At 41.3% G+C, this 24,945-nt stretch overlaps 1 protein-coding gene across 8 annotated transcripts in view; it reads right to left on the bottom strand.

The window, feature by feature from the left end:
- Nucleotides 1–3,132: 3,132 nt before the first annotated feature.
- Nucleotides 3,133–24,945, bottom strand: part of ZC3H12C (zinc finger CCCH-type containing 12C) — a 53,870-nt gene continuing 32,057 nt past the window's right edge. For all 8 annotated transcript variants that reach the window (XM_081860253.1, XM_081860258.1, XM_081860255.1 and 5 more), the window contains 5 exons: nt 22,186–22,949; nt 12,479–12,618; nt 10,853–11,087; nt 9,584–9,690; nt 3,133–8,961 (listed from right to left, as the gene is read on the bottom strand). In XM_081860253.1, the coding sequence (XP_081716379.1) occupies nt 7,565–8,961; nt 9,584–9,690; nt 10,853–11,087; nt 12,479–12,618; nt 22,186–22,877 (2,571 nt within the window). In that variant the 5' untranslated portion in view covers nt 22,878–22,949 and the 3' untranslated portion in view covers nt 3,133–7,564. The remainder of the gene's footprint in view (nt 8,962–9,583; nt 9,691–10,852; nt 11,088–12,478; nt 12,619–22,185; nt 22,950–24,945) is intronic.

Raw genomic sequence — 24,945 nt, 5'->3', positions numbered from 1 at the left:
CTCACTATCGCTCAAATGGGCATTATATGCATATATTGCAAATTGTCTCTACCTATGTACTTGAATAAATGCATCTTTGATGCTTGTGTGCCTGCTTGGTGACTTTAATTCTTCCTTATCTGTAGCTGTTGTGCCAGGAGTGGGAAACCTACAGCCCTTCAGATGTTGTACCCCAACTCCCACCAGTCCTAGCCAGGGATGTGGGGTTCGTTCATCAACATTGAGAGAGCCCCGCGTGACCCATTCCTGTTACGCAGTTGCTGGAAATCTTGCTGTGTATAATTGTCCAAACCTCAGCAAGTGACAAGAGGCAAGGAGATGACTCAGCTTGTAACATTCACTTTTGGCCTCTGCTTGTGAATGGTCTGCCCCTACGCAAAGGAGTACAATTACATGAGAGCCAGAGCGGTGCAGCAGCGTACAGATTGAAATGGCTTTTTGAGCAGAAATCTCTGGCCTGCCAATCTCTCCAGGTAGTGAATCATTTGTCTTCAGCTTTGTTTCCTCCAATATGAATACCTTCAGGCAAGCCAGAGGCACAACCATAGTTCAGGACTATATTCCAGCCACACAAAAACAGTGTGTGTGTGTGTGTGTTAAGGAGCAAGGCTGCAGAGGATATAGGGAGAATCCTGAGGCCACTGGGGCTCAGATTCCTCACCCTTGCTGAAGAAAAAGCATAGCTTGCTCCAAGGTCACACACACAGTCCCTGATACAGTGCACTTCATATACGTCAGCAGCACACAAGAATGAAAAAGTGATCTCTCTAGCCTAAGGTGCTCATATAGGATCTCCTACTGCATGGTCCACCTCTCATTTGAAATGCCAGGTTGCACTTTTTGCTACTAAAGAAGTGGTGGGGTGGGGAGAGGCTGAGTTAAAGTGTCAAAGAATTTGACCTTAAAATGATCCAACTTTCTACTAATATCATGCCAAGTGTTTTACCTCTGTGGAATTTCCTTGGGACAACTCAAGCAAATAGTTCTTATGATTTCATGCTGTTCTGGAAAGAGCATCAGTATGAAATAAGGACAGTCTAACGATGAAGGGAAGGGGAAGCTAATAATTTTTTTATATTTTTGTAGAATCCATATACATGCTTTGCAATTTTTTTATTTTTGTCCAAGAATAGAATCCATGTACATGCTTTGTTTATTTTTGTAATGCCCATGTACTGCTTTATTTGATGTGAATAGCCACAGCTTAAGAACAGCCAGTGAAGAATACACAATTGCTGCACCAAACTTTTCATAGACATGTTGAACCTCTTTTTTTACAGATATGAGTTTCCAAATAGACAAGATCCCACCAATTCAAATTGAAGGGAATATGCAGGGACGACAATGACGATGACCCCCACCCAAAAACCCCCCTTAAGAACACTTGTAACTAAAACATCTCATCATCACCAGAAGCAATTCCTTACATTTAGCTCCAGGATAATTGCAAAATGCCCATCCAACTAGGAATACAAGTAGATGGAAAGAAAATTCAAACTACTGCTATACCAAATAGTTAAGTATTTTAAAGCTGTACAAATACAAAACTTCAGTAAGTTTGAAGGCTATTATTTTGTAATCTTGGGGAACTTTGTTGGGCTTTCTTCTAAACATTATTCCCCCCCCCCCAGGCACACAACATGTACATTCCGAAGGTCACAAAATGTTCTCCCATAAGCGTATGCTATAGCCCAGTGTTTTTCAACCACTGTTCCGTGGCACACTAGTGTGCCGCGAGATGTTGCCTGGTGTGCCGTGGGAAAAATTTAAAATTTTGAAAGATTTTTTTTAAAAAATAATGTCAAATTTTCACCCACTAGGCGGGCGCCGGACTGTGTCCACCCTATTTTCCATCCGTCCTGGGTGGGGATCAGATCGGATGGGATCGGATGAGAGCGGACAGGCGGTCTGCTCTCATCCGATTCCCCATAGAGAGCAGCGGGGTTCTGACATCTCCCTCTCCGCACACAGTGCGGAGACGGAGCTGTCATCCGCCGGCTCAGCGGGGATCAGCGGATCGATCCCCGCTGAGCAGAGAACGGTCCGCAACGTTTTTGTTTGCCATTAAAGAAAAAAATATTAAACATTTTCTAATGGTGGTGTGCCTCGTGATTTTTTTCATGAAACAAGTGTGCCTTTGCCCAAAAAAGGTTGAAAAACACTGCTACAGCCAATGCCCCAAATGTGAATACTGTTGATAATCGTGAAGGAATTCTGATAAATATCACATGCCTCTGAAAGTCCAGTAAATGTTGGTAAACATCCAAAGGTCTCGAATTATCAACACCTCGGTAGTGCAATTCCATAATTTTGAATGACTATGTTTCAAGTCTAATTAAAGCTGTATTATCAAGCAAAGTTTCATTTAGAACTGATGAATGCAGAACAATCTGCACTCAGAATAAGGTCTGTGTGTGTGTGTGTGTGTGTGTGTGTGTGATCTCGTAACATTTCTGTCATTTACAAAGCATGAAAAATGCATGTCACTTTTTTGATTGTAACCCTTTTAAGATGTATGGCCAAAAAGGTTTGTTTTAAAACGGTCTATTAAAATACGTACTTCCTTTCTGCTCTTCCCCCAATTTTAAAACAGAAGACCAAGTTCTCCCATTATTTTCTCTCAAAATGTTAGGATTCCCAGATAAATACACGCAATATACTGTATCAAAATAAATATTCCCAAAAGCTATTTTTAAAATACAGATGAACAATCTGATTAACATACTGGATAGTTACCATTCCAATACTACTAAGAAATATCCACTCAGATTTATCCAGATAGTTTCAAAAACTTAAACTGTATCTTCTCTAGGAAGATGTAGGGTTCAGAGGCCACAGCAGTGGTTGGCAGCAAATACTCTATTTGAGACGCAAAGGGGCAGAAAGATCTCCCAAGAGAGGATGGATGCGGGGCAAAAAAAAAAAAAGTCAAATCCTTATGGGAAGCAGGCACTAAGAGGCAGGAAAAAAGAATGTGGAAAGACTGAAAAGGAAAACAGAGGAATGAAAAGTCTGAGAGTAATAAAAACAGCAAAAGCCATAAAGACAGAGGTACAGCAGGAGGTGAAAGAAATAGTAGGAAGGGAGAAATTTAAATAAAAGGCAGAATAAAGGCACACAAGGAATGAGTCCTTAATCACGTTCCATTTTAATTTACACTTAAAATGCAATATAACACATACAACCTTTGCGTTGTCTCTCAGAAGAGACTTGGGAAGGATTTAAACCTGCTGACTCACCAGGAGGGGTAATCATGGATGCTGCAGAAATTGCTACAGTCTCCAAAGATGCCACAAACCCCCTTATTTTGAAAATTCACATAGTATATATTCTTATTTCTTCTGGGGGGAAAAAACTACTACTGTCTTTTAGACTGGGAGAGGACAGCAGGACTGGAAAGTGAAGAGCTCCGCTTTCAGAAACGAAGCCCATTGACCTATTCATAGTGTCAGAATTTGCTAAACATGCACACGCAAAACCTAACTGAGTTAAACTCTCGTAACTTTGGAGTCATATTAGAAGGTTAAAAAAAAAAAAAAAAAAGCCAGAAGTTCCAAACATGTTAATGAGATGCATGCACAAAATGGCAAGGAGTTTAACCTTGCCATCATAGATAGATCTAAAAGGGGCTTCTATGTGGTTGAGCATGATATAAGTACACTGTATAATTACATACATGCACACAGATGATTTTGCCCATAAATCCAAAACCCTGAAATGTTTCCATGTAATTTTTTCATCCCTTCTGTTAAGTACTTCCAAACAATAGTGATGATAACAATGGGATAAAACTCAGGTCAAATTTCAAAGTTGGTTTGAGTGCACCGATGTCTGTATGTTGCAATAAATTAAAACAAAGCAGGTATTTGACCTCCTAAGATCATATATCACATATTTTAACTTCGCAGTTATAACACCCTCTGCACATGGGTGCTCTGCTTGCTTTCCAGTCCCATCCCCATCCCCTGAAGAGGCCTTCCCCAAAGAACAAAATGCCTCTGCCAATTTTGTCCCTTCCCCCATAGACGAGTAGACATGTTTTTTCACTTACACTTGGTGTGCAAATTTGGATCCAACCCAAAAGTTGCATCAATAAATCGGCATAAAACAGACCTGACACCTTCCTAGCATTTCCCTTTTCCTTGTTGTCCTACAGTTGCTGCAAACTATTACCATATATATTCTACAGAAAGCCATCCCAGGAGGAGAGGGGTGGCAGCGGGTCCCGAGTTTTGGAACGTCAAAGGAGAAAGAGAGCAACTTAGAAGAGCCAAGGTTCATAGGAGGTGGTGTGCATAAAGCAATGTGGTTAAAATGCAAAGCAGCCATGCTGCTGCCTGCTGGTAAGAGCTGCCCAATGATTCCAGTTCTTTTGGTGTGTGCAAAACAACATGCTGCTCCCTGGAGAAGCAGATAAGCAGTTTCTGAATCCAGAAAAGGTTGCTACCGGTCATAGTCAAATCGACGGAGACAGTTAAGTATCCGCTTCAGAGATGGCACAGCTGTGGATATACCTGGCCAACCATTTGCTTTCAGGGAAAGGGCATACGGAGGACAGGAGTCCTTCAAAGCCTGGGAGCTCCTTGTAAGGTAAAAAAGCAGACATGCAAAGTTCTTGCAGCAGAAAACAGTGTGTTTTTGTTTTTTTTACATCAGCTTTTAATGGAGCCCAAGGAAGGCCACAATAACAAAAGACCAGATATCAACACTGAAGGAAGATGCTGAAACAGAGCTTCCAGGAGTTCTGGGATCTTCAGCCCAGCAAAAGTCACAAGCTGCATCACACATTCACGGAAGACGCTCACTTCACATTGTAGTATACAGTGCAGGATCAGGCTCCACGCCGCAGTCAGACATAAACATGTAAAATACGGTAAGCCGGCCAACAATAAATACGAAATGGCACCATTCCAGAAGACAGGAGTTCTGCATTCTGCAGACACTGGGTCAGGAATCCACCGATACTTCAGAAGGAATATAGAAAGTCAATACAAGTTCAAGGTTACAGTATAAGCTATAAACAACACACAGATTGCATGTGGAATCTGTCCACCGGAAGCCGACCGCGATGAACGAGACCTGCTTTGATGCAAACCACATTCGTTTAATGGAGGGCTTACGCAGGAAGAAGTATGCAGCGTCCAACCCTCTGCATTTAAAACACATTCCGTATAGACAAGAAACAGTGAAGCCAAGAAGAAAGAAAACAGACAGGGCAAGAAGTTCTCGCTAAGGGGAGACGGAGGGAGTGTTAAGACAGTACCCAGAGGAGGGCAGCTGAATTGACAGAACTGAGATCCTGTCTCACTAGTCAACAGTGAAAGCTGTGTAGAAGAACAGTTCCTGAATTAAAGTAGCTGAACATGGTTCAGATTATTGGATACATCTATAAGCACAATGCTTTGCAGGAGCATTTACTGTATACCAAAATCCTACTTCTCGCAACACACGGTGTTGCACGAGTAGTGAAAAATGTTTTCTATTCAAAAGGTGCTTGGATATTCTTTTCAGGCAGCATTTTATCATTATTTTTTTATATATGATCTCATTCAACGTGGTTTAAGAGGAGGAGGAGGGGAAGAAGAAGAAGAAGAAGAAGAAGAAGAAGAAGAAGAAGAAGAAGAAGAAGAAGAAGAAAAAGAAAAAGAAGAATAGGTATATTTAAATAGGTGGGTGGGGGAGAGAAAATATTGTTTACAATAAGAACCCAACTAATTGCCTATATGACTGTTTAGGATTTGAAATCTACAGGGTTTTTTCCCCTCTCATTTAAATAAGGAATAAAATGTTGCCCAAAGTCTAAAATTATCTTTACACATTTGTGCGTGGTTTTTCCTTTTCCTTTTTTTTTTTTAAAGTTAGATCTATAAATCAAAATAATTATCATAGTTAAAGATACAATTTGTATCAACAGTAAAAGGTAACTTTCTGGTTCTACAGGGTCTTCAAGTTGCAGCTGTGCACCTGGTTTATCAGCAATAAGATGATAAACTAGAGCAGCCTTTGCAGATATGGTGCCTTCCAGATGTTTTGGACATGCTGGCTGGGGCTGGAAGTACAAAACATCTGGAAGGAGCCAGGTTGCTGAAGGCTCAACTAGGGAAACATCACATTAGGTCACTCTGCAGGGAATCCTAGTGTGTAAGATTACGCTCACTATGTATAAGTTACTGCCTGCAAGATCTAGTACTATTCTATCTATGCAAGATTACATTTTAGAAGAGCTAGCAGAACCCACGACTTAAAAACCAGAAATCTCCCTTACTAATACTAGAAGAGACGGTTCTGTCTGCTTCTAAATCTATGTTGTTTGCAGAAAGAGCCATGCCTGCACAATACAGCAGGCCAGACAAACTAACTTTGAGAACATCTACAGTATTTTACAAAAAGGATGGACTGTTCTCAGTTACAATGCTATATTATACTATAGTGCAGTTTATAAAAAAATGTTGCATATCGTCAACACAACATAAAACCTTCTCAGGCCAGCCTTGATAAATAGCATGAAAAATACACAGTATCTTATATACAAAAAAAATTGCATTGAGAACAATTAGTTTCATTTAAAAACAGGTATGAAAAACCCCCACACATTTTGTCCAGTATACCTGCGTATTAATTAGAGGAGCAAGAGACACGACAAAAACAAATCTCAGTTTCTGACTCATGAAAGTGTGGATAAGTTGCCTAAACTGATATATTGAAAGCTTAATTCTAGACAGTGTAAGTTGGATGAGCGCAACATCTTCAAAATCTGCATCTAAGGCTTTTGCCTTCTACATAATAAATTAATCATGGCAGATTTCTCTATCAGTGATTGCTTTTGCGTGCACCAAAAATTAACAGTGATAAACAAATAATGTCTCTTAAAACCAAAAACCAACAAAAAAGTGCCATACTATAAAGTACTAATAATAATACACTGTTACCCATTTCAACATTAAAACTGGTAACTCAAAACATTGTTTAAAAAAATAGTCAGTGCTGTAAAAGACCTTTTTTTTCTATAAATAAAATGATTATAGCAAAAAGATCACACAATAAAATAACTTAATTGCAATTTTTAAAAAGTTCATAATAAGCTTAGCTTGGGGGGAAAATCATTTGCTGGGTGCATAAAATCCTCTTTAGTTTTCTGCAGCTTTTTTTTTTTAAGAAAACTTTTTTTGCACTCTGAAGGACAAAAACACCCATTAATTTAATAAACACGTAACGACGTTATTAAAAAGTGCTGCATATAAACCCCCCCGATGCACCAAAGAAACATATTAAGAGACCACAGGTATAATAATATATTAAACTGGAAAGATTCTTATCCAGTCATGAAATATTCTTCAAAAATAAAAAATAAAATCCAAGTGAGAATTTAAATTAAAACCTGTCATTTCCAATGCATGGGGTTGCACATACAGATTCCATGGCACAGTTATTTCACATAAATGGATTACTATATAACCTCCTTGCTGAGAAGGAGATCACACATGCTATTGTAGCAAACCTCCCTCAGCGTTACAGCTGAAACGGAACTACTAAGACACCGCAAAGATGCATCATCCTCATGTCCTCAATAACCGAGCTGAGATTTCTCCACCAAAATGGCGGCAGCGAGTTGCTGAGCGTCCGTCATGTGAGGGTTCCTTTTCATGACGATCCTCACAAGATCAGGAGGGAAAATGTTGCACAGGTTGATGTAGACCTTCTCTCGGTTATCCTGGTACCGCGGCGGGTCCGGGGGGATCCCGCAGTAAGGGATCCGCCAAGGCTGATCCTGCTGCTCAGGCAAGCTTTGGAAGGCAAACTGCTCATAACACGGCTGGCTGGGGTTGCTGGGCAAGGAGTAAGTTTGGCGGTAGCCGTACGCGTCAACCCCGTAGCCTTGCCTGTCCCAGCCGCCGAGTCCGTCCTGGCCAGAGTACGTTTTCCGTTGCCTCAGCGGGGAATTATCATACAGACGCGAGTCCGATATGCTGTCTACTCGGGTGGACACGAGGGCTCTCCCCAGGTGCCTGCCCTTGGAGCGGGGCGAGCTCTGGGGAGCCGGGTAATCGCCGGGGCAGCTGGAGCGAGCGCCGACGGCGGGATGCTGGAGGTGGACCGCCATGTAGGGAAGCGGAGATTTGTGGTGGTGCTTTGGTTCTTCGTGACTGTAGCTCTGCACCCTGGTCAGCGTCTCGTGGTAGCCCTGCAGGAAGGGCTGCGAGCTCAGGTGGCCGTGGGGGTGCATGTGCTGGCACTTCAAGCTCTCTTCCAGCTGGGGGTCAGGAGAGCTCACGTAGGACCGGTCGCTGTAGCCCATGTAGGAATCGCTACTGCCACAGCTGGTGCTCCCTTCGCTGCTGCAGTCGGAAGCTACGGAGCTAATCCTGTAGTCGGTGTCCAAAGAGAAACGCCTTTCGGGACTTCGCGGGCCAGAGATGCTTAGGTTGGAGTATGCGTTCAGCATAGAGTAGTAGCCGGCGTCCACAGGGGAGTCACATTTGGGATACTGCTCGTAAGGCATTGGCGTTCCGTGGTTTTTGGTTGCCATCAACACTGGAGGATACGGCCCCTGCACTCTTTGATCCTGAGGTGAGAAATGAACTCCGGAGGGAAGGCCATTGCTCAAAGGTGCAGTACTTTGGGGTTTTGCAGCAGCAGAGTTCGGGATACTAACTAGGGAAGGTACAGACCTGGTTTCCAACTTGTTTTTGGTGGGAAGCTTTTCCTCCAAGTCTTGATAGACCTGAGTCCTTATGCTAGGATCCGATTGCCTCTTTGGAGTGGCTCGCTTGAGATCCGAAGTGCTATCTATCTTAGTGCTGCAAGGGACGCTGTTGCTCTTCACCAGACCTCCTTCGCTAGCAGCTTTGGCAGCTGTGCTCCTGGACATGGCGCGAAGCTCGTCCGCTACTGACCTCTGAGGCTGATTTCCTCTTTCCGGGTGGTAGTATTTGCATTTGTGTCCATAAGTGCATTTCTTCCCTGCAAATTTGTCGTTTGGAGATTTAAGTGAGCGAGGGGGGGGGGGAGAAAGAGATAATGTGATTCTACACCGGCATGAAGACAAAAGGGGATGAAAATAACACTGAATCACAGGTCAAGGATGCTTTCAGGATAGTTAAACGTTCTGTAGTTAGATAAGATGTGGCATCAGTAATACCGGCTGAACACAGAGAGTGTGTGTGTTTATACACACATGTACACAATTTCGCAGCAGCACCATAAAGCATATGCTGGTCTGTTTGCTGCTTATTATTCTGATTTCTAACTATGTAGCCACTATACTGCAGGCTACTATTATTCCCATTTTCAAAATGAGGAACTCATGCTGTCTTGATCAGGCAGGGATTTAAATTTAGGTCTGGAGAACATTATACGCTCATGATCACAATGGTTTTGTGAACCACAGTTCCAGAAATATGCATTCCAACTCTGGGAATGTCTTTCAGCAAAGCCAACAGGACAAGAACCTATTATTGAAAGGAAGTTGTAACAAAATTCCGCAGCAACGTTTTACAAAGACACACTTTACAGAGACCCAAACAAGCAATCGGGCCTTGTTTCTTAAAATATAATTAGTGTTTAGTAAGGAAAAAAAGGTTACCATATGGACATGGTTGCTTCTTATGTTCTGGTACAATAGGTTTCTTCCTCAGAAAATTATCCAGGCTTGGGCCATGGCGGCCAAGGGGGTCATCAGGAGGCATAAATCTATTAAGATATATATATATATAATAATTAAATGAACAAGGCATTCAGTAACCCACATTCTTGGTCTTAACATCTGAAAAGAACACCACTTTCTATTTCTAAATAGGATATTAAGTATTCCCAGATTATTTCAGATGCATTCCATATATTGTTCTGGAAAACAAAACAGCCTTGTAAACTAAAGCTGAAATCCTAACTCAATTTACCCAGGAGTAAGCCACACTGAACTCAATAGGACTTCTTTCTGGGTAGACATGATTAAGACTATGTTTTAGGACTGAAACTCTAGCCTCACTCAATTAATTCACAAAGCCAGGCTACTCTAGCTGCTAGTGTCATAGCATTACATATTTCCCCCTTAAACTCAGCTCCAGCTTGTGGATCTCTACGCAGAAGACTTTTCAAACCAAATGTCAAGGTTAGCAGTTTACTTAAAACCTAACCAGTCAGCACTATTTAGAAATCTTTAAAACGGAGGAAGCAGTACTTGAGTCGAATGTCATAGCAATCTACATTCATGAAGCCTCAGAAGGAGAAAAGATCTCATCAGTTCGAGAAATTGTTTTCCAAGACAGCCTTTGCTAACTTGGTGCAGTCCACATTTTTTGGTCTGGAGGGCAAGGCTGGCAAAGGCATTGATCCTATCTTTGTTTTTAGAAGCAGTTATGAACATAAAGTCATACAACTAACCTTTACACTGTAGACCTATTGAAATTAATGGACCTAGTCTAGTTACATTCATTAATTTCAATGGGTCTGTTCTAAGCACGTAATCGTTGAATATGCACATGCAACTATTTGCCAGGGGGAAAAGGCTGCTTTGGTTCATGTACTGAAAGACCACTTGCTCATACCACAGTAAAGAAGTGATTTGTCTCTGAATAGGTGAAGATTACACTAGAGCTGCAACTCTGTATGTAGCTACAAGAATTTTCAATGGGGCAGGGGTCTCATAAATGCTCTGCATGAAAGGAGAGCAGGCTGCATTTTTATTACTGCAAAAAGCTGACCACCACCGAAGCACAAGATCCATTAAGCTTATTGCATGCGCAGAAATGTTACCAGGTACATATGTGTGTCTATAAAATCCAGCATATGCTCCAAGTCCTGCAGCCAATTATTTTCCAGCAAGATTTATTTTAATAAAAAAACTACAACTTACTTGTCATTGACAAATGAATACATCAGCAGCCGTTCATCAATGAACTTCTTCCATTCTGGCTTTTCATTTGCAAGATCCCTGTAGTTATCGTTTGACACAATTATGCCATCCGACTCAAAGGCCAACTTCACTATGAACCGGTCGTCATAGCACACCACCCTTCTCCCCTGAACACGGCGGGATGGGGTGAACACCAAAATTTTCTCTTTCTCTAATTTACGCAGGATTTCTTGGTCTAGATGTAGTAAAGGGGGGAAAGCAGAGCACTGAGTTCAGTACTTTATTCGGCCTACAACTGAGGTCTGTTACAAGAGAGATGTTCAGAGAAGAATGACTTAACAAAAGCACTTCTGAGTCTGCTGGAAGAAGATGGCTAATATTCAGCAACACATTAAAAATATATAAACATAAATTACATTTGCCAGGATCTACAGTCATGCTTACACTTAGGAGCAAGGAATACTGAAGTCACATAATTTTCGCTCTATAAGACGAACCAGACCACTAGACGCACCTAGTTTTTGGAGGAGGAAAACAAGAAAAAAAATATTCTGAATCTCAGAAGCCAGAACAGCAAGAGGGATAGCTGCGCAGTGAAAGCAGCAATCCCTCTTGCTGTTCTGGCTTCTGTGATAGCTGCGCAGCCTGCATTCGCTCCATAAGACGCACACACATTTTCCCTTACTTTTTAGGAGGGAAAAAGTGAGTCTTATAGAGCAAAAAATACGGTAATTCTAGTAACACATATTAAACAGGCGTTCTTGATTTCAAAGATACTTAACAGAAGAACAGAAAAAAGTTTCCCATTTAAAATGTAACTAAGCACAAGCTATGTTTTTAGAACATATAACTAAGCACAAGCTATGTTTTTAAACCAAATGGCTATCAAAATCAGGATTTCAGCATCTTCCCTCTCCCAATGATACAATCTTCCCAGAAAATGCATGCTAAAGAACAACCTTTTGCTCACCTCATGTATACTGAGTGTTAAAGGGAGGAGTCCAAAATTTATTGGCATTATGTGCATACCCTTTTCCAAGGATTTATGATTCATAATCATGATTTAATGAAACTCAAATACAAGAAACAGAATAGAATTCTAGGACTAGAATATAAGGCTTTTCATTAAAACTTTGGAAGTAAACTGAAAATAAGATGTCCTAACTCTGAAAAATGTTCAAAAGGACTTGGACAAGGTTTCAGTGCAAGGGCCTTACGTAATTAACAAGCAGCTTTTGAGAGGCTCTACAATCCTGCACAGACTCATTCATATGAATTTTGCTCTGTACAAGCAATATGTTACAACCATAAGGAGAATGAATTATTGGCCACTTTACATGTTTATTTATTAGTCTCGCAGTACTTTAGCGGGGAGGCAAATCGCAGGATCAGAAGCAAGGTAGTGACATTATTTCATATGGTGTCTGGATTATAACTCACTGCTCTATGGCAAAATGTATGAGGTCAGCCACGCAAAATACTGTGCACTCTGGAGTCCCATAGCGTTGCACTCAACTTTTACTCAGAGTACACTCACTGAAATTAATGGGTAGTCTACCCTGAGTAAAAGTTGGTTGACCAGCAAAACTTTTCAAATCAAGCTGTTGAAGGCAGAGCAAAGTATACCTGTGATGAGAGCATCCGGTCGGGACTGTTCTTTCCTCCATGCTGGCACAAACACCGTGACATCTTTGTGGCCTCTTTCCAAAAACCAGTCCACCGCCAGTTTGATCCCCCGACAAGAGAATACTTCTTTGTTTCCATGGCTGAAATAAACATCCCCAAAATCACCGTCCTCCTGTATTACAACCTTCACTTTTTCCATATGATTAGAATATACCAAATACACTGGATTATTATGTTTGTTTTATTAATTTACAAATCATCTTTTGCTTAAGTCCCAAGGTGATTTGCAATCATACAATAACACCAGCTAAAAATAGGTTTAAGAACTGTATAAATAACCACCCAAGGAGTAGAACGTCCAGATGGAAGAGCCTGATGAAACAAAAATGTTTCCAGTTGCTTCTGGAAATTATAAACAGTGGCTGCATTTTGTATCTATTAGAAGAAAGCAGGGGCAGCCACAATGCAGGTCCTGTCCCAAGAGGCAGTGGAGGACTCTCCTGCTGAAAGCAGTGACCTCTTGGATACTTAAAGGATAAGGTGGGTCTCTCAAGTAACTCGGCCACAAGCTGTATCAAACCTGTACAAGACAGCTGAATGGTTCTTGTCAAACCAAAGTGAACAATAAGTAGTGTACATAGTGCACAGCCAATACTATTAACCCGTAACGACTGGCCTTTTCATTTCATGTGTCTCCTCCAAAAGCAGCGCAATTATCTAATAAAGACTATGCTACTTACACAACAGATACTAAAGCTCTGAATGTCAGCATATGCAGAGCCCAAGTCACCTCGACTAGCCACAAATATCTGAAAATGGGACACATTTACCTCTCACGTTAAACCAGAACCATGAAGCCTATTTCACACCAGCTGGTAACAAAAAGGGAGCAAACCAAGCCACACATGCGCAACAGTGCACATGAGTTTGGGAGTTCCTCTCACACACAGCTGCACGAACTTGGAATTAAAACAGAAAGCAGGGAGTCCGGCGGCAGCCAGGAACATACATATGATTGCAGAACAAACTATATTTCTTAGAATCCAATAAAACTTATTTTGATCTTACGTCCTCAATATTCAAATCTGAAAAAACAAAATAAAAAAAATCCTTCCAGTAGCACCTTAAAGACCAACTGAGTTAGTTCTAGGTATGAGCTTTCGTGTGCATGCACACTTCTTCAGATAAGTGTGCATGCACACGAAAGCTCATACCTAGAACTAACTCAGTTGGTCTTTAAGGTGCTACTGGAAGGATTTTTTTTATTTTGTTTTGACCATGGCAGACCAACACGGCTACCTATCTGTAACCAAATCTGAAAAGATGACATCTGATTGTTGTACAAAGTTACATTTACCTCACGGTACAGCCATAGCTTTTGTGAACTGCAGCCAAGACCTGCAATTACCAAGGTGACGTGGTCGGTGGCAACTCTCACAGAAAGGGCAGAAGTGCTGTGTAGCTGCAAACCCCTGCAACAGTTTTATCAGAATATTCCTCTATGATCACATATTTCAATATGGCTAAAATCTGGTTTGGATACTTCCAAGCGACTATGCAAGTTTGTCCTAATAAAACCTGGGGTACAGCTATATTAGAGCTATTTATAAGTGGGTTATGGGTTGCCCGATTGAAAACTTGGGAGAATACTGTGCCTTTGGGGGGAAAATGTCTTGCTAGTACGAAAGAGAGCCAGTGCAGTGTAGTGGTTAGAGTGTTGGACTAGGACCTGCCAAACCAGGGTTTGAATCTTCACTTGGCCACCAAGCTCACAGGGTGACCCTGGGCCAGTCGCTGCCTCTCAGCCTAACCTACCTCATAGGGCTGATGCGAGGATAAAAAGAGGGAGGAGAACAATGTGTATCACCTTGAGCTCCTTGGAGGAAAGATGGGGTAGAAATGTGATTAATAGTAAATAAATGAATACTAACATCTTTTCAGAGCCAGCTCACCGGCAGTTTCATATCCCAACAGGATAATTCCTCATTTCCAGGGACGAAATATTTGCAAGAGTCTTTCCGTGACCCGGCTGCCATCTTTCACCTTCCTCAAGGAAGAGCGTGGCTTTCCCCTCAGCACCAGAAGTCAAGGAGCAGGCCTTAACAAGTTAAGAGAAAGGGCTGCAGCTTACTGGTACAGCGCACGCATTGAATGAGGAAAGGCCCAGGTTCAGTGGCTCCAGACAGGGCTTGGAGACTGAAATATACTCGGAGTCGAGAGTTCTGAATCCTATTGTTCTAGGACCAATCAGACTGCTGCATTTTGAATCCGATTGTTCTAGGACCAACCAGACCGCTGCATTCTGAATCCTATTGTTTTAGGACCAATCAGACTGCTGCATTTTGGATCCTATTCAACTCAGTACATCTCTTGTCTGAAAGCCTGCAGAACCATTGCCAGCCAATATTGAGCTAGATGCAGAAATAGTCCCTGTGTTACCACAAAAATAGTAAAGGTGGCATTTTCAAGAGTTGCTTATATGCACTTTTGTCTTTGGACAGCTCAAAGAGCAAATAATGGAATATATACTACCTGTGCATGTTTCTGAGAGAAGACTCGCATACCTCAGAACAGCTCCTCTTTGAAGCAGGTGTGCACTTCACAACTCCAATATTTCATATACTTCTTCAGAAACAACCATGCTTACCAGAAGCACACGTCTATCCTTGGAAAGTGAACATGAGGAGCATCCTTGCAAACAGTGGTTCTTACGGATTTGAGCATTTTGGAAAAAATAGCAGGATGTAATACACAGAATTCCTTGTTAAGACAACATTCAGCCAGTATATGGAAGACAATCTTACTCGGCTACGAGTGATCGCCGAAGAAGAAGAAGAAGAAGAAGAAGAAGAAGAAGAAGAAGAAGAAGAAGAAGAAGACGGCATAAGCGCTCTGTTCCCTTACAAAGTATTTACTCAGGCTTCAGTTAATTTCTTCTTTCTAGTTTAATGACACATCAGTTTAAATGATCTCACTTTCATATCGTCAAATCTTAATCCAGGAACACCCTGTTGAATTTCATATTGGTATTTTCTGACTAGCACTTTCTCCTTAATGCATAACTGTTGGAAGTCACTTTCCAGTCCACGCATAAAATTCTGAAGTCGGGAAGAGCGGTGGGATTGAGTTCCTTGATGTGGGGGCCACACATCATTAGAAAAAGTCAGAAGTATATAAAAAGTTATTTATCAAGACGACACCAACAATACATTCCCAAAAGCAACCATGCTTTAAGTTTGGAAACATCTTTAGTGAATACAGAACAGGGATGTTGTTTTAATCCCTTTGTAAGTTTATTCATTTCAACCAACATATCAGAAAAGAGAACTCAGCAAGCCAATCACTAATAACTGCTAGCAGGATATCTCAAATGTAATCCATGCTACCCTGGCTCTTCAAAAGGAAACTTCCCATTGAAATTATGGGTCCAGAAAAAAGCTGGGATGTGTGCTAACTTTAAAGCACCTGGCCAAAGTAGTTAGAAAGGTAGAGCTTAAAATCCTGAAAGATCTGTTCTGAAATGTAGTCTATGATCATCCCAATATGTGCTAATATATGTCTACTTTATATTGACCATAAAGTTCTCATTTGGGAGGAGTTCAAGCAATATCAGCTATGCAAGACTTCGGCAAACTCCAAAGAATAAGGGACCAAGGTGGCTTTTTTATCATTTGAAGCGGAAGTTTTATTTTCAAGGAATCATCAGATAGTTCTATGCTGGAATACATGGAGCAACTATATCATTTGCACACCAGAGAAGCCTACTAATTACTCCATTCCCATTGGCAAACACCAATAGTTTATTATAAATAAACTTTATTCAGATCCACTATTTTTTGGATTTTCACTTTGCTGTGCATTTTCTTTTGGGTTTTATAATTGCTTCAGGTTTAAAGGGGCTGATTTGATTTATATGGTAATTATAAAGGTTGTTATTCCACTTTACTCAGGGTACACCCATTGAAATTAATGGACTGAACTTAGTCACGTTCATTAATTTCCATGGGTTTACTCCTGAGTAAAACTTAAGTCGACTATCACCCGAATTAATTCTAAACCCTTCTTAAAAATGCTTCATTGTAATGCCTATGGAACCAAAACCATTCTTCCAGAAAACATAGGGCATAACCCAAAACGAAGTCCACATACTTTGAAAGGAATGCACTATTCCTGTAAAGGCTGCATAGTGAGTTTTGGTCCTACGTTTCCTTTTTAAAACCCACTACTTAGTTCTAGCTTTCATAAAGCATAAAACCTAACCTGATTGATACATTATTATGACTATAAAACAGTGGTTGTCTAAGGACGTGGGGAGCCACACCGGTGTGGCAGGAAGATTCAAGGACAACCAAAGAAACATTTGAACATTTCAGTGTAGTAAAGGTAAAGGTAAAGGGACCCCTGACCATTAGGTCCAGTCATGGCCTACTCTGGGGTTGCGGCACTCATCTCGCTTTAGTGGCCAAGGGAGCCGTCGTACAGCTTCCAGGTCATGTGGCCAGCATGACTAAGCCGCTTCTGGCGAACCAGAGCAGTGCACAGAAACGCCATTTACCTTCCCACTGGAGCGGTACCTATTTATCTCCTTGCACTTTGACATGCTTTTGAACTGCTAGGTTGGCAGGAGCAGGGACCGAGCAACGGGAGCTCACCCCGTCGCGGGGATTCGAACCACCGACCTTCTGATCGGCAAGTCCTAGGCTCTGTGGTTTAACCCACAACGCCACCCATGTCCCTATTTCAGTGTAGTACTGTATAGTATATTACCAACATGGTATTTTTTAATTTGCAGACTTTTCAAAATGAGAGCAAAAGCATCAAGTGATATTGAGTACAATCCTAGCTGTGATCCAGAATCGCCTTTCAACAGAGTGCTGGAGAGTATCTTGACTATTCGTCTACAGTTCTCTATGCCATGTTGTTGTGAACAAGGATTTTCAACTCTTGACAAATATGAAAGATCAGAAAAGAGAAAGGCTCCTTTGTGTTGATGAGGTGAATTTGTTTGTCTCAAATTAGACCTAATATAAATGAGATTACCCGGCAAAAGCAAGCTCACGCCTTTCATTTGAGTTTGTGTGCATACTTAAGGGACACATGTAAGAGGCTTGTTTATAATTTTATTTCTGGAATGAATATTGTAGCTGCAATGTTTTATACTTCCTGGATGCCCCACAATCACATTATAAAGCAGTTGCGTTCTATGTTACCAATCAAGCACTGCAAGGAATTGTTCCTTTTTTGTTTTCCAATGTATTTCTTATCAACAAGAAATTTGGTGTGGGGCGAGCAAATTGTTATTCTGAAAGTGTGGCTCAGAGGGAAAAGTTTGAGAACCACTGCTGAAAAGCCTTGCTGGCTTAGAGCTGGAACTGAAGTCAAGGCTCTTGCAAAAATCACATCAGTGATGAGTCACCCTCGTTCTTTGTATCCAGCAAAATTCACAATTACTTTGAATTCATGCAATTAAGTGTCAGTCATCTGCAGCTGTAAAGAGAAAGTATACCTGAACGGCGAGCAGCTTAGCTCTGAAATATATTGCCACTGATTTTATAACTGTGTTTCCCCCATGACTTGTAGCTATGAGATGTTATGGCAAAGTCACGATTATTTGGACGGGGGGCGGGGAGTTATTCTTTTGGCAGCAATGGGAACAAAAGGCACTTCTCTGTACCCTGAGCTAGGAAAACAAATGTCATGGGGATGTAAAAGTCGATTACTTTAGCCACCAGCAGCTTCTTGGAAATGGGAACATGTCACTTGACATAATTGGATGTACTTTTAAAAACAAGCTTAGCGTGGTTCAGTACTCCGAAGGCAGCTATAAGGTCAGCTCAACGAAAGCCTGATTCCATTAAAGGCAGTGGGGAGTCTGCAATTACCTTCACTAGGATTTTAAGATCAGTTCTTTATCCTTACTATAGGGCTTACTAAAAAAATAATTTGGTTGTATCAGCTTCAGCATTCCAGCTAAATGTCAACTATATAATTACATTCAATTCACATAAAATTGTCCTTTTAGCAGATAAAAGATATTGGGTTATATTCGGGAGTGGTTCTGCATGTTGGAGTACCCAATTTATGCCAATTCTCCTCAACTAGTTAAGCCCCCCTCCCAAGGCTGTTCTGGGGGCAGGGAGTAGAATGCCAAACAGCTTTTCCCAACATGATGTCCTCAGATGTTTTAGCTTACAACTTCCAGTAAGGCTGGTCATCAGATAAGGGAGATTGCAATCCAGGCATCTGAAAAGGACCAAGTTGGAGAAGGATACTCCAGAACATAGCAGGAGGGTCACAGTGGAGAGTTACAGGAGGTAGAGGAGAGCAGTGAAAACTGGCTGCCCCAACTTGCCAAAGCACTTTCCATCTGGGCAAATCCACCAGTGAACGCCATCCAATATTTCATTCATGGTTCTTTGAGTTGTTCCAATAAAATAAGAGGTAGGCTAGATCAATTTGGTGGTGGGAGGGGGGAAGTGAAGTTTTCTAGTCATATACAGTACGTAGCTTTTCAGAAAGAGTGTCAATTAACATTCTGCTTCGTCTACCAGATCCTGGAATTCCTTAGGGAACTGTGCATAGTCAAGGTTGCCATGCTACAGGGTGAAGAAACCTGAATTAAGTAACCACAGGTGCTGGGGGGAACGACCTATATGAAACCAGGAGTTGGTGTGTGAACGTTTGGATTCTAAAACATGATACGCTTCAGCATAATGTCTAAATCTACCAGTGTATTATGGGACAAAAGTACTATGAGAAGTGCTGTAGGCCAATATACCTGCTTGGGAAGGGTAAAAAGGTAAAGGGACCCCTGACCATTAGGTCCAGTCGTGGCCGACTCTGGAGTTGCGGCACTCATCTCGCTTTATTGGCCAAGGGAGTCGGCGTTTGTCCGCCAACAGCTTCTGGGTCATGTGGCCAGCATGACTAAGCCACTTCTGGTGAACTGGAGCAGCGCACGGAAACACCGTTTACCTTCCCGCCGGAGCGGTACCTATTTCTCTACGTGCACTTTGAGGTGCTTTCGAACTGCTAGGTTGGCAGGAGCAGGGACCGAGCAATGGGAGCTCACCCCGTTGTGGGGATTCAAACCGCCAACCTTCTGATCGGCAAGTCCTAGGCTCTGTGGTTTAACCCACAACACCACCCGCGTCCCTTGGGAAGGGTAGATGGAGATAAATCTCCAAGTTTCCGAAGCTGTCCTTTTTGTGCTAACCTCTTGATGTTCCTTCTGTGTTAGACTTGCAGCTGCTGACCTGACCTCACTGCCTCTTTTCCTTCATGCCTCCCTCGAGACAGAATACACTCTCAAATCTCTCTTCATCTGAGCTGCAAGAGCAAGCATGGCTCAAGCCATCTCCACCTTAGTTAGAAGGAACTGGGGATGTTTCCTATCAACCACATATTTGCCAGTAATAAACGTAGCTTTCCTATTTTACCAACTCAGAATCTCAGTTTGATTGTCAAGCATGCTCTTCCTGCAGGAACTCTGCACCAAACTCATCTCTGCTGAGCTTTTAAATGCCAAATAACATTCAAGAAGAATATGGAAACAGTCACAAGCGATTAGTTCAGTACAGTCTAATATAATACTTTGAATACATTATGTCATAAAAACAGACTGGGGACACTTTTGTGATGTATAAATTGGATCTGCTATATTCATCTATCATCCTATCATATTTCCTGACATTTCACATTCTGTTTTGCACATCCCAATAGTGGTATAAGGAGCTTTGTTGAGCCAACATGGTTAGCTCAATATTTATACGTGCGCACGTACATTTCCCCTTCTGTATTCGCCCTTGCAGTACTGTTAGTGTTACTGAATATCTGCCATTACTTTGGATAATCTTGCGCATGCAAAGAATCTTAGTTCGGTTTTCATTCTATTAAATTTCTGCTCTCTCGGTTAAAATACATGTTTAACCAGAGAGCTTGCTTTCCCTTTCCATGGGATGCCTGGGGGAAGTCTGCAAGCCGGACATGAGTGAAACGGCCCTACACCCAACTGCAATTTCCAAACTTGTATTAAGAGACATATTGCCTCTGACGGTGGAGGCAGAATATAGCCATCATGGCTAGTAAATGTTGATAGCCGATAGCACTGTCCTCTTTGAATTTGCCTACTCCTCTTTCATTTTTTTTTTTTTAAAAAATATGGAACGCTTCACGAATTTGCGTGTCATCCTTGCGCAGGGGCCATGCTAATCTTCTCTGTATCGTTCCAATTTTAGTATATGTGTTGCCTACTCCTCTTTCAAAGCATTCGAGTTGGGAGCAAGTTCATAGCTTAAGGTGCACTGTGTACAGAAGTACATAATTTCATCTGTCTTAAGTTGTCCAACAGTCAGCTTCACTGAATGCCCAAGAGTTCTAGTGTTCAAACTAAGGGAATCTCTTCCTCAATTCTGAATACACTTTCCCATGGAAAGGGAAAGCAAGCTCTCATGTACGGCTTTCCAACACAAGAGGGATTCAAAATAACCATCTCAGAGAGAATGCCTACTCTCTATAGTGAAATATAGCTTTCCTTATGCTTTCTCAAGCAGTATATATCTCCAGCCATTAACCATTTAGGCATTTTTCACAGTGCAACTCTATACATGTCCACTCAGATGTAAGTTGCGCTGAATTAAATGGGGCCTACTCCCAAATAAGTGAGAAAATGATTGCAGTCTAAGTCTCATGAATGTTTTAGAAGCCCTTGGTAGTTCAGGAGGTAGGTTTTCCCCCCTAAATGTGTATAGGATTGAGTTTCATTGCTACTTTTGTGTTTTTGGACATCTGTGACTAATCTTGTGTGATAACAGTAATGAAATCTTTATTTTTCCCTTCTACAGAACGTGTGTATAGTCTAAATGTTTGAGGCTGTCTCTTGTGCACTGCTAATAGTATGCTTTGCACCAAGCTTTTGTTTGTTACCATGACATTGAAGTTGATGAAGGACTCAATAACCTCTCATATTTTTCAGCAAGTTTTATCATTGGAATTTTAAACTCTTTTCAACAGGTTGTAGCTCAAGTTCATGAAGTAATGGTACATATTGTGATTTAGCAATGCAAATGTTTGTTTACTATTCTGTTTGCTTCTTACTTGATGGGGGAACCATTTTGAGTGGATTATACTCTACCTATAGGTAAAAGTAAAAAAAGGTAAAGGACCCCTGGATGGATAAGTCCAATCAAAGGCAACTATGGGGTGTGGCGCTCATCTCGCTTTCAGGCTGAGGGAGCCGGTGTTTGTCCACAGACAGCTTTCCATGTCATGTGGCCAGCATGACTAACCCGCTTCTGGTGCAACAGAACACTGTGATGGAAGCCAGAGCACAAGGAAACATCATTTACCTTCCCGCCACAGTGGTACCTATTTATCTACTTGCACTAGTGTGCTTTCACACTGCTAGGCTGGCAGTCTACCTATATGCAGGGGTAGCCAAAGCAGTGCAGATATTAGAATCAGAGCTGGAAGAAGGGACCCGTGTTTGTCAGAGCACCAACACCCATCAACCCCGGTTAGCATGGCTGATCGTCTGGGATGAGGGGAACTGTAATCCAACACCATTTGGAAAGCACCACATTGATTATCCCTGATCATGTAACGTCACGAGTAATAGAAGGGCAGTAATATGCTCACCTGTTACAACTCAAGCCCCAAAACACAACGGCTACCATTCTACTGTAGCATATCATTCCACTGTAACATACCTCATTGCCACATTGCTGCCATCAATAACTATAGGTCTGAGGTTATCACCATCCACTGGCACATCTTCCGGAAGTGGGGAGTCAGATCTCTGAGACTCAACAGAAGATGCTTCTCGCATTATGCTAGCGTTAATGTTACTTACACTCTGATCCGTCTCAGTTTTATTTCCAAGTTTGACAAGTTCTCCCAATATATCATTGATTAAAGCATCAGTACCCAGCTTATTCAGGACAAGTTGAACCTGTTCCTCAGAATAACCTAACTTAAGTGCAAACTCCAGTTTGGTTTGATACTCTTTCACCACGTCAGGAGGTTTCTTCAGTTCTTTAGACCCTATCTGAGCTTCCTCCAGCTTAAGGTCTTGCAAGATTTCATTGCGCTTTAATATATGCGGTTCTAAGCAAGGAGACCTGCACAGTGGTCTGTGAGTCTTAGGTAAGAAGCATGATTCTGGTCCAATTATAGCTGGTCGTTCCAATTCATTATCGGAATTTGTGCTCTCCTCAGAATCACAACTGGAGCTTCCAGTTTCTTCAGAAGTCTCCTTGTTAGCATCCTCCTTCCTAGAGTTAACTTTATCCATGGTTGGTTTCTCTACCATTGACCAAGGTGCAATGGCACTTATTTGAGTCTCAGTGCTGTCCTCATAGAGGTGGCCTAGGTCATGCCTCAAGTGATCCTTCAAGCCCATGAAGCTGCTGCATGTACTTGACTCCACTTTGTTGGTTTTCCTGTATTCCGGGATATAAAGTATCCTGTATTCCTAAAGAAGAAATAATAATGTTAGAACTAGGGATTTTCTTTCCATTTGGAACTTGTCTTAAGATTTAGATTTTTGCCTTCCTAAAGGGAGATTCAAACCATTCTCTTTTAATCACCTCCCGGTGAGATCTATTTGGAACTCAGCTCTGTGAAAGGTCCAATACATACTTATATCACAGGCAAATATTAAATTGTCAAGGCTCCAAAATGAGTTTGGCCAAACTAGTGCTGGCCTTTGACCCTTGTAAAGGTTTTCAAGCAGATGTCAAGGCCCCAAGTCAATAAAGCTCTTTTGTTTCAACAGTGTGACAGCTCAATCATAATGTACTTTAAATCAAGAGGACTCAAAATCCTTACGACATATTACCAGTGAGACAGAATTTACTAAACATTTAGATTATTATAGTGCAACATAAATGTCCAAATACATATTTATTGGCAAATATGAATTTTCAGTGCTTGTCTGAGTTATTCTCAAGTCATATCAATGCCTGTCACACAGTTTTAACTGCCATTACAGGACTGCAAATATGTGACATTCAATGTTTACCACCATTCAGGTTAGGAACTCTGACACACTATATCACTCTCATATATAAATAAGCTGGGAGTCTACCTCACCCATTTTTTCTATTTAGCATTTTCTAGAAACCTTCTGATATGGATGCGAATTAAACCAATTTCCAGTGTCCGGCCAAGATTCTTAGGAGCAAAACCCAGGATGTTCATCAATTGTCTGCTCTTAGTTTTTATGGAGTGTTGAAGTTATTTCGAGCCTTCATGCTATATTAACTGACAAGATGGTGCAGGAGAAAACAAGAGGCACAAGAGTAGAGCAGGCAAAAACTACAGGTGGAATATCAAGGATGCCCAGTGTTCACAAAATTCCAGATGTCTCAAGACACAAAGCAAGGAAACAAGACATTTTACCTGTATTTTTTTTTAAAAAAACCTTTGTTTGTTTTTAAGTAAGAATTCTAATACAAAAGCAGAACAATTACCACTGTCAGAAAAATATTGCCTTCCGCAGTAAGTCAACATTTGGCGATTTAAACACACCAGGAAGTCTAAACCTACAGCACTTCAAGCAGGGAATATTTGGGAATAAAGCTAAACCAGTGGTTAAGAAGGCTGCAATTCCAAGAGCTGCTGTGAAATCTTCATTTATTTTAGCAAGTAGTCAACAAAAGGCTTCAACTCTGTACACAAGATGGAACAGGACTGCAGACATCAAGACACCGTGTGCCGGTCCCACCTGATACAACGGGTGGGATGTTTGAATACACAAGCATCTATGCACACTGATTGCTTTAAAATGGACCCTGTTTAAAAGTATAACGCCATTTCTGTGCCTGAACATTTAGATAAAAGAAGAAATGCTTTAAAGATACCTGTCCCAATCCAGAAATGGCAATAAGTGCAAAGGAAGTTTGGACTTGGTGAATACTCTTCCAGATGAAGATGAATATATATATGTTAGTGTGAGTGAGTGAGAGAGCAAGGGCAACAGTAGTTCAGTACTTATTCCAGGAACTCCCTCTCTCCTCAACAGGTGACTAACACCTCCATGCTTGATAGTACCTACCATCTGTTTGGCACAGGAAATCTTCACATACAACAGCCTGTGGATTGAGGCCAATAATAGAGAAGAAATATATTTTTATTATCATAACACAAAGTTAGGAAATTGCTGCCTAAAAATGAGTTCCAAAGGATGACATATTTTAAAAGGTATAGTCCATCTTCTGAAAACTCAGGATGGGTAGCAGTAATTTTTAAACCACCATACATTTCTGTCCCCAAAGGACTCACAATCTATGTAATTTAGAGAATTATTTTTTTTTAGGGGGAGGAATCCAAACAGTTATAATTAAAATACTGATTTGGTTAAAGTTAACAAGATGCACAATTTGTTCTCATTTCAGAATTCATTTTTACCCCCAATATTTCTTTGTCCCCTCTCCTCTCAAAGTCCTTCATAGGTGCTTCTCACCAGC

This window comes from Podarcis erhardii (genome assembly GCF_964252035.2).
Source record: "Podarcis erhardii genome assembly, chromosome: 4".
Classification (NCBI taxonomy): Eukaryota; Metazoa; Chordata; class Lepidosauria; order Squamata; family Lacertidae; genus Podarcis; species Podarcis erhardii.
The sequence above is the reverse complement of the archived record's forward strand: the minus strand, read 5'-3'. Positions and strand labels throughout refer to the sequence as shown.